Source organism: Arachis duranensis, chromosome 2, assembly GCF_000817695.3.
Source record: "Arachis duranensis cultivar V14167 chromosome 2, aradu.V14167.gnm2.J7QH, whole genome shotgun sequence".
Taxonomy (NCBI): Eukaryota; Viridiplantae; Streptophyta; class Magnoliopsida; order Fabales; family Fabaceae; genus Arachis; species Arachis duranensis.
Window position 1 is genome coordinate 39,741,820 of NC_029773.3, and position 10,793 is coordinate 39,752,612.

The 10,793-nt window shown below is 33.2% G+C and overlaps 1 protein-coding gene across 4 annotated transcripts in view; it reads left to right on the forward strand.

Annotated features, from left to right (window-relative positions):
* Positions 1-194: 194 nt before the first annotated feature.
* Positions 195-10,793, forward strand: part of LOC107474233 (60S ribosomal protein L10a) — a 28,856-nt gene continuing 18,257 nt past the window's right edge. The window contains exons 1-6 of one of the 4 annotated variants that reach the window (XM_052257306.1): positions 196-281; positions 415-459; positions 640-859; positions 1,332-1,497; positions 1,729-1,934; positions 2,175-2,232. In XM_052257306.1, the coding sequence (XP_052113266.1) occupies positions 455-459; positions 640-859; positions 1,332-1,497; positions 1,729-1,934; positions 2,175-2,228 (651 nt within the window). In that variant the 5' untranslated portion in view covers positions 196-281; positions 415-454 and the 3' untranslated portion in view covers positions 2,229-2,232. Of the gene's footprint in view, positions 282-414; positions 460-639; positions 860-1,331; positions 1,498-1,728; positions 1,935-2,174; positions 2,413-10,793 lie in introns of those variants that run through there. The other 3 variants (XM_016093833.3, XM_052257307.1, XM_052257305.1) reach the window with 3 other exon arrangements.

Here is a 10,793-nt window from a genome sequence, read left to right on the forward strand (position 1 = left end):
TGCCAGGCAACAAAATCGGAGCACCCAGCGCTGCCCACCCTCCGGGTTCATACCCAATCCTCCTTTGAATGGCAAGGGGGCTTTTTGGACCATAGTATTAGAATAGAAGAAAAGATGCAGTGTCTGATTTGTAATGGGCCTAAGCCCAATATTAAATTAATTTCGAAGCTTAACCCGGCCCAACTCGGCCCAACCCAGCCACTGCTCATATGTCATATCCATAACCAGCCGAAAACCCTAGCTACTGTCTTCTCTTCCATTCTGCTTCACACAGACACAGGGTATTGCTACTTTCTGCGTCACTCAAATCGCTACAATAATACTCCTCTTTCCATTTTGATTTTGATTCGATTTTGACGTTTAGTTTTTCCTAATACCAACTCTTTCTCTTTCCATTTCAATTTTTGTTCGCAGTTTTAGCAGCTCTTGATTCCACAAAACCCTAGCTTCAACCATGAGGTAAATTTTAGCTTCCACTGTCAAAGATTTATGTTTTCCCCTCATTTTCGTCATGGATTAATAATAAATGTTTGGTGAAAACGAAATGAATCTCTTGAATAATTTTGTTTTTGTGAAATTAATTAATTGGCGATATGAGTGTTGATTTTATCTCTGTGTGTGTGCGCGGGAACTGTATAGTAAGCTTCAGAGTGATGCGCTGAGAGAAGCCATCACAGGAATTGTGGCTGATTCGAAAGAGAAGAATAGGAAGTTTGTTGAGACCATTGAGCTCCAAATTGGACTCAAAAACTATGATCCACAAAAGGACAAGCGTTTCAGTGGTTCTGTAAAGTTGCCACACATCCCAAGGCCCAAGATGAAAATCTGCATGCTTGGAGATGCTCAGCATGTTGAAGAGGTAAGCTTGTCTTCCAATTCATTTTCTGTTGTTGTATTAAGACTTCTTAGTTATAAAAGTAAAATGGTAGCTGCTTTTATTTTTGTAATTTGGTTATTGTCATACATGACCCTTGATTTATATTGGATATGATAGAATCAAATTGATTCGTAGAAATTACATATTTATGTGAGAAAATGATGTATCTAATTGAAGTTTTTGGCTTAACATTAACGTTTGTAACAATCTGGTATTTGTATTTGAAGTGTGTAAATGAGATGCTTGATTTGAATGACTTTGCAAATGCTGTGCTTTCCATTTTGTTGTATGAATGGAGTATCTTGAAATGACACATTGGCTGCACTTGAAGAGAGCAATGACATTTTATGATTTGATGGAAGTGATATTATGGTTGTGTTTCAGTGCTGCTTGTGTGATTGTTGTGTGTAATGGTTGCCATGTTTGTTATGTTGATTGAACTTATAATTTGCAGGCTGAGAAAATAGGATTGGATTGGATGGATGTTGAAGCATTGAAAAAGCTTAACAAAAATAAGAAATTGGTGAAGAAACTTGCCAAGAAATATCATGCTTTCTTGGCTTCTGAAGCAGTCATTAAGCAGATTCCTCGTCTCTTGGGTCCTGGTCTCAACAAGGCAGGCATGTATCTTTTGGATTTTAAACTTTTGTGCTTTTCCAGAAACTTGTTAAATTATTATGATTTAGATAATTTTATTCATGTGTGACATTGTAGTCTTCCTGTTTATAGTTCTTTTAATTGTCTACTGAATGTAGTGTTCCTTTTGTTTGGTAGACCTTATATGTTGCGCGTATCTTTTGAATTTCAGTTTTCACCTTTTGCTGCTTTTGAAATTCCTCCTGACTTTGCAGGAAAGTTTCCCACACTTGTTACCCACCAAGAATCTCTCGAGTCAAAAGTTAACGAGACAAAGGCTATGGTCAAGTTTCAGCTTAAGAAGGTGCTCTGCATGGGAGTAGCCGTTGGCAATGTTAGTATGGAAGAAAAGCAAATCTTTCAAAATGTACAACTGAGTGTTAACTTCCTTGTTTCCCTGTTGAAAAAGAACTGGCAGAACGTAAGTATTCCTCCGTCCTCCGATGTTTGATGCATTGCTATTGCATTCTTCATCTATCTCGTCTGGTTAAATGGCTATGTCGACATGTTCATGACTTTACCCCTTTTAATATTGACTTAGTTTGCATGATTGTTGATTAGTGTTTATTCCCTGTATTGTTATTTTTAATCCATGGGTATATTTAAATTCTTTCATCTAGCCAAATCATGTAACGTGCAATATTTATTTTACTTATTTCAGGTTAGGTGCTTGTATCTGAAGAGTACCATGGGAAAATCTTACCGTGTGTTTTAAGAGACTTTTTTTTTTATTTGAAATTAAAAATTCTGTGAAATTATGATCAAGATTTTGAGTATCTCACCAGCATGACAGATATTTTCATATTATTAAAGTTTTGTCGGATGATTTTTTTGTTTATTAATATTTTGTTCATGGTTTGGCCTCTAAAGTCTAAAGTGGTTACCGGCATTGGATCCTATACTTCCTTCTCACCCTTCTCTTAATCTTTTTATTCCATTTCAACGTGGTCTGTGACTTATTTAATAGTTAATACTTGTAGCGGAAGGACAATCGTAAACTTGGTGAATCATGTACAATAAACTACCGTTGTAGATTTTAGTATTATTTTACATTGGTGCTGTATATTTCCATGAAGTTTATAGCTTTAGATGATCATAATGGAATTAAATCACTGTCGATACATTTCATTCATATAAGGGGGATTACCTATTTATAAAAAAGCTATGAAATTTTATGACATAGGTCAATTCTGTCATCCAACAATTCATTCGAAAGTAAAAACAATTTAGTTGTGAACCCCCAAGTATAGGGAATTTTTTTTTTTGTTTTGTTTTTTTTAGTTGGAGGTTAAACCTTTCGCAGCCCAAATAGAATGAAATGATTAAATTAAAATAGATAAAGTTATGCACTCATAGTTTTTAATTTTTTATGATAAACCAAACATAGTTGATCATCAATAGTATTAAATTGAAAATATTTATATATTTAATGTTTTTTTAATTGTAAAAGGTCTTTTAGTAATTATGACAATAGGAGGATATATCATTTTACATAAAATAAACAGCTTCCGCAAAATCCGTTTTCTGTATATCCTGACGAAAGAAAAAAGACAATAGGACAATTTAATTTATGAAGACAAAACATTCATTGAAAAATATAAGTTAAAATATGTGGCTTGTAAAATGATATAGTCCATTGATGACCCAATCTTGGTGGGTATGCCTTGTTATCTATCAAGTCCTAATCTCACGAGTTATTCACATGATTAAAAGAAATTAAATTATGTTTCCGTATAATTTTTAGATAATAATGTTTTAGCACTTAACAAACCCCACAATAAATGTTTTATAACCTTAGGACATATTTGTGCATGGTCCTCATTGAATCATATACGGTTGATAGCGACACATCAAAGCAATTATAAAGTATAATAACTAAGCTTTGATTAATATAGATACTTTTTTTTATTATTTAAAAAAGGACTAAGATTGGATTTAGATTTGAAGGCAGACAATACAAAATTAGTGGGTGCTACTATCTTTTCAATTGAGATTACTAAGCCAAAAGTACCACTTTTGATAAAAACCAAATAGATTGGTACTCCTTAGATGTTTCTTTAAACAAGAACTAAAACCAATATATATAGCCTAATAATTACATTAATTGAGGAGTGAGTACTATTTCATTTTCCAGTTTTCTTACCCACACCTCATCTGAAAATAGAATTGTCGTTTGCATTGCATTTTTGCCATTTACTGATACCTTTTTAAGAATTTCGCTAAAATGGAAATAATGATTCTGAAATTTGAACTAATAAGTAGTTTTCAACATAAGTAGAAAGCTTAAAAGAAAGTGCACTTGTATTTACATTGAGAAATTAGAGGTATCTAACTTTATTTATTTTGGAGGTTTAGCACATAATACACTTTAAAGATCTTAGAGTGAATATTTTTCAGTTTCTCATCTTTTTAAGAATAACTTACTTTAAATGAGTTTATCCTTTCAATTTACACTAAAATGGATGTGTTGATTTTCTTTTTGAACAAAATCACTAATTAAAAAAATCCCTATCAACTATTAGTATAAGATCCTTTTAGTGTTAGCTAATCTATTATTTTCAATTATTGACAAAAGTTGAACCCCAAACCTTACTGAAAATAAATAAATATTGAATAACCAAAACAAGTGTGGATAGACAATATCCTCCATCTCTCTCCTCAATTATATCCATTAGACATAAAGTTAAAAAATTCTAATCTTTTAAAAAAATTATATTAATTCAATTTTCATAGTTAACAGAATATAGTAAAGGGGAAACTTCTTTATGTTTTCTCTAACTTAGGCTTCGGTATACTTTGATTCTTAAATTCTTATAAACATAGTATAATACGACCTGATTAGTGAGCTAACCACTAGACCAACCTAAAAAAAATGACTAGATATTAAATTTATATATTTCTTGCTAACTTGACAAGTCACATCTTTACCATTGAAATCAATAAAAAGTAAAGAAACTCTATTTATTTGGGTAAATAATAGAGAATTGAATTAATTTTTTTAAAAATAATTTTAACAAGATTTGAATCCTATGCAAAATTGCAAATATCAACATTGTATAAATTACTGAAATAGTGTAAATGTTTTGTTGTCTGTCCGTGATGATTGTTGAAAGTAACATGAGTGAAAATAAAGTTTCAACATACATGTTTGTATAAAAAAGACCAAAGTGACACCTCATTTTAAAATATTCTTAATATATAACTACCATGCATGCATTTTATATTCTTTCTTAGCTTTCTGTCCTATATGATGCTACTCTGAATAATTGTTCTCTTTGTATGGACTGAAATTTTGAAACCAAGATTCTCTTGATCATTGGAATTAATCATTCTTGAATGGACGATACATGCAGTGAAATCCATATGAACTAATAAGGGTAATTGAATATCATAGGCTGGAGAAAGTTTTTAACCTAAAAAAAATGACTGCTACATTAACATCAGACATACATGCATCCAAAAAATCTCTAGAAAGACACACATCAATATTACATCACTTTTATTATGTATTCCATATTTTTTAACTTTTGGCCGGGACATTTCGGTTAAACCACCATAACAATTACTAAATGTGTGTTGATCACTAATGCACAATTCTAAAAAGAAAAAATTTAATTTAAATTTTATGATGAGTAAATCGATTATTTTGTTCTCAGCTAAACATGGAGGATAGGCCAACGACTTATAATTCAAATGGTATAGTCTCCACATATTTATCTAGAGATTGCAGATTCGAATTTCACTCCTAACTTTGAAAAAAAATAGAAAAGGATAAATCGATCCTTGACTTTTTAGCCTCATCTAAATCCCTAAGAATTTAAAAATATATTTAAGTCCCTGAAATCTTCAAAATCTGGACATATCAATACATGAATCTAATTTATCCAATTTTAAAAACGGGCCTGCTACACATACAAGTAAAAAGGCCTTACAGGTGTTACAAGCCCCCAGCCCATAAACATTCCACACGCGCACTGAATTATATTGAATGGAGCGTAATATTCACGCGCTCGACTCAAAAGGTTACGATTCGCGTAAACCGCCCCTTAATGGCAGACTCTTCCACTTCTTCCACTTCTCAAAGCCATTCAGAGAAAAAGCAAACGTTCCATTTTCGAGCATCATTCGATACTGAAAATATACAACTCGTTGCTAAGATTCGAAAATTCCATCAACACAACATAGAACTCTCGATCAAGAATCTCCAAAGAAAACAAAGCTATAATACTCAAGGTACGTTACATTACCATTCCTGTATATTTTTCACATTTCGAAATTGAAGAACTAGGTTTTACTGTTCTTCTACGTTGTTTTACGTTTTACTGTTCTTCTTGCTCTACGTCTCATTTTACAGTTTATGATGTTCTACTTGTTCTAGGTTTTACTGTTATTCTTCGTTCTATGTTACACTGTTCTTCTTAGTTCTTCTAGGTGTTACTGTTCTTGTTGTTCTACTTCTTCTGGTAACTAATTTTTTGGGGTATATTCCGTAGTTTGGTAGGTGTATATTAGGTAATTTGTTGGGTGTATATGGCATAAGTTGTTGGGTGTATATTTTTGAACTGATATACTGTAATAGTCAGCAGTTGCTTATATTTGCTTGTCCATGGGTGTATATTGCTTGACCTTGTAATGTTGCTTGACATTGTATATTGATGCATGTTTGAGTGATATCTGACTGATATATATGGGTGTATCTGAATCATATATCTATGGGTGTATCTCACTGTTATCAATGGGTGTATCTTACTGATATCTTTGGGTGTATCTGATTCATATATATGGTTGTATCTTACTGTTATCAATGGGTGTATCTTACTGTTATTAATGGGTGTATCTGACTCATATATATGGGTGTATCGTACTGATATCTTTGGTTGTATTTTTTGTTTCAGAGAAAATGGCAGCAAGAAACCAAACAAAAGACCTTAAGTGTGCCACACATCTCCTAAGTGATAAGTTCAGAAACATGATTGAGGAGAAGAAGACAATTGTGAGGGATCTCGTATTCAGTGGCTTGATGCACATCCCACCACTAAGGGTGCATCACCAACTGTTAAGGGAGATGGCAAACAACTTCAAACTTGGGGAGAACAGACTGGAAACAGGATATGGTTCTTTCAAAATAACCCCAAATATATATATATATGGGTGTATCTGACTCATATCTATGGGTGTATCTGACTCATATATATGGGTGTATCTTACTGATATCTTTGGGTGTATTTTTTATTTCAGAAAAAAAGGCAGCGAGAAACCAACCTGGAAGAAATGTAAGAACAAATATAGTAGGAGGAGGTAGACCACTATAGAGTAGAATATGCCTCGCGGATACTATTCAGTGAATTGAATAAAGAGAGAGATCAAGCAATTAGAGCGAGTAATGCAATAAGACTGTCGAAGCCATCATCTGTATTATTGAGTCCATTTTGTTAGATAAATTCTACTGATATAGAAACTGAGTAATCCAACTGCTAGCTAGTTTGTAAATTGAACAAATGCTGTAAAAATTTGCCATTTATAAACAACTTCTATTAAATGAAATTTTTTCCATAGTTAAACTGTCTGTGCTGTTAAACTATCTGTGCTATATTCAAAAACTCTGTATTACAGGTGGTAAAATATGAAGGAAAACATCAAGGCAGATCTAAACACAAATTATAAACTTTTACACCCAACGGAAGTTTAATATACACCCAATATTGCTTAAATATACACCCAAACTGTCTGTGCTGTATTCAAAACGTATGAATTACAGGTACTATAATATGAAGAAAAACATCAAATCAAATATACACTCATAACCTGCAATTTTTTACACCCAAAGAAAGTTGAATATACACTCTGAAATCTATCCCCCAGATGCTTTGAGCCTAAAACCCTGAACCCTAAACACTTAAAACCTAAACCCTTACCTCTAACCTGTAAACCCTAAAACCCTAAACCCTAATATTATATATATGTATCTATATGTAAAATGTGAATCAAAAGAAAATTCACAGAAATACACCCAAAAGAACAGTGCTTTTACACCCATATTCTGTAACTATACACCCAAAGACTTATTCCCTGCTGCTGGTTCCCTGAACTGATAATTCATAACATGTCCTTGATATTGGCTGGAATTTGAATGCATCACTGATGCAGCATCAAACAAGTTTATCTGAATATAAAAAACTCACATATTAGCTAAACTATTAACGAAAAAAATAAACTCAATCACCACAAATTTAAAGAACATTACTTTTACCTCGCTTAAAACTTTTGTTTTCTTCTTCTTTGTGGCATTTGCAGGGATGTGAATGATCCAGCATAACCTTTGAAATGATCTAAGCACCGACATCCTTCAATGTGTGTATATAAATTCTTGCAGGACAGTTTAAACCGGCTGTCGGATTAGTCTTCTCGGTCGGAGATATTTTAGATTTTCATTTTCCCTCTCTGCGACACGTAATCAATTGATTCTTAATCTCGTTTCCCTTCCTATTTGTGCTCCGAACTCTTGTAGAGAAACCTGCAGCCTTGGCATAGTTCCTATAAAATTTTCCAGCATCTTCAAGGGTGGTAAAGGTCATTCCAACCTTCGGAACAAACTGGTCATCAACAACAGAGAGAGGCTGCAGAATACACCATGTCAAAAACTATAAATACACCCAATCATTGCTAATATAATGCACCCGAACGGCAACAACTCAACTAAAATGACAATAAAAGCTATAAACTGTAAATACACAGGCTGCAGAATACACCATGACAAAAACTAAAAACACACCCAATCATATCTGATATAATACACCCGAACGACAACAACTCAGCTAAAATAATAGAAAAAGCAGTATACTGTAAATACACCCATACTTCCCGCAAAAATACACCCAAAAAAGTTCTGATCTACACCCGAGCGTCTGCTATAAATTTCAGATAATTAATCAAAACTAACACAGATTCATGTTAACGTGTTATTTTCACAGTCCAATGTTCACGAATTATTCAGCTACACAATGCTATTCAAATGACTGCAACAAAATTCAGAGTAATCATATGTAAAATCAAACCTCAGGAACTTCGTTAGATTCAAACTCATAATCCACTTCGCCCTGATTCAGCTGACAATCTGAAGTTGAATCATCCATAATCTTCAAAAATGAATTCAAACTTTGATTTCAGAAATCGAATAGAAAACGAAGCTGGAGTTGCAGAGAGAGGAACTAACATAAATGACAAAGAACATACCAGTGAGAAAGGAGGGGAAAAGAACGATCGAGAAGAAGAAGGAAAGATGCGCGAGAAGAAGAACGAGCAAATCTGAAAATAAGGAGAAGGAAGAAGGAAACAAATCTTTTAAATTTGGTAGTTATATATACGCGAGATCTTTATATAGCGCATGTGTTGGACGTATGTGTAGCAGCGCGTTTTTTGGGTTTATTGCTTAATGAACTTGTAAAGCATACAAGCCCTAATGGCTTGTATGCAGAGCTTTTCTCTTTTAAAAATTCTCTCAAGTGTGCATCCGTATCAACCAGATTAGTACAACGGAAGTCACGTTTAATTTTTTTGTTGAGTTTGACAGACCCAAGTGAACATGAAAGATTGATACGTCCAAGTTTTGAAAAGGCCAGGGACTTAAATGTATTTTTAAATTCTCAAAAATTTAAATGTCTGCGGATCAAAAGGTCAATGATCCATTTATCCTTCTCTCAGAAAAAAGCATGGAGGATAGAGTTGTGTTTTGGATATTAAAATGACAAATTCATCCTTGATAATGTAAAAAGTTGACAAATTAATTCTTTCATATAAAATTTAACACAAAAAATATACTATGTTTGACCTTTTTGAAATTGTGAAAAATTAGATGGATTATTCTTAAACATTTTTTACTAAATAAAGAGTGCTGCCCTTGTTAATTAAACAAATCTATAAATGTACTTATTTTTTTGGGAACGTATTAGCAATTATCAAAATGAATTTCTAACCAATAAGAATTGGAATCTCTATCCTTATTTTCAAATTCTAAGAAGCTAATTCTATCTGGGGAAAAAAGGAAAAAATTTTTGAAGGACAATTTATGATTACTCTTATAATTAATATTGTTTGTACCTAATTACATTGTATGGTATCATTGCTTGTGACTTCATTAACTTCCAAAACATTCCATATATTATTGTGACTATATAGTGTCTGTCCTCAACTTTCAGATATGCTAATTGCAACATCTCTTATTATTACTTACTTACCCTTCAAACTTTAGCCTCCTTCTATGGCTTCATCAACAACCAAACCACAAAAAAGGATTAGAGATTTTCTCACTGAGCAACAAGAACCTTTCATATTAGAGGTTTACCTTCTTGAGAGATGATAAACCCCATTTTTAGGATTTATCTTGTATTGAATTTAGAGTATTTTGATAACCTTTTATCACATTTAGCCTATGAATTAGCATGGTTTTGTTATCTCTCCCATATTTATGCTTAAGTGTAAAAACATGCTTTTTAAGCCTTATTTTGATGAATTCTGATTTCTCCTTGATTCCATAAGATGCCTTGATGTGTTTGCTAGTAATTCCAGGATTGAAATAGGCTAGGCATGGATCAAAGGAGCAAGGAAGGAAGCATACAAATGGAGGGAAGCACAAAAGACAAAAGAATTGATCTCGGCCAAGCACGCGCACGCGCACAAGGCGCTCGCGCGTACATTACAGAATCGACCAGGGACGCGCAAGCGTACCGTGCGCGCACGCGCCAGTGACAGCACATGACTTCATTAATGCAACACGTGCCTGGCGATTTGAGAGGGTTTCTGAACCCATTTTTGGCGCCAAATGCTAAAAAAGAGGAATATAAGGATGAAGGATTAAGGGGAAAAGGGAGGAGGAATCAATTAGGCAATAATACACACTCACTAGGATTAGTCTAGAGTTAGTTTCTAGAGAGAGAAGCTCTCACTTCTCTCTAGAATTAGGATTAGGTTTAGGTTAATCTCTCTTCTTAGATCTAGGTTTAATTCATGCTTTGATTCACTTTTCATTTATCAATTCTTAATCTTCTCCTCTTCCTCTTTCTAGTTATGTGCTTTAATAATTGTAATCCTTCATCTTGTTTTGGATAGATTGTTGTTCCTTTGTTTCTTTCAATAATGCAATTTGAGGTAATTCATGATAATTGTGATTTCCTTGATTGTTGTTGTTAATTCCTTTCAATAATTGTTGTTAGATTCTATTCTTGTTGTCAATTTGCTTTGCTTTTCTCTTGTACCTTCCAAGTGTTTGATGAAATGCTTGGTT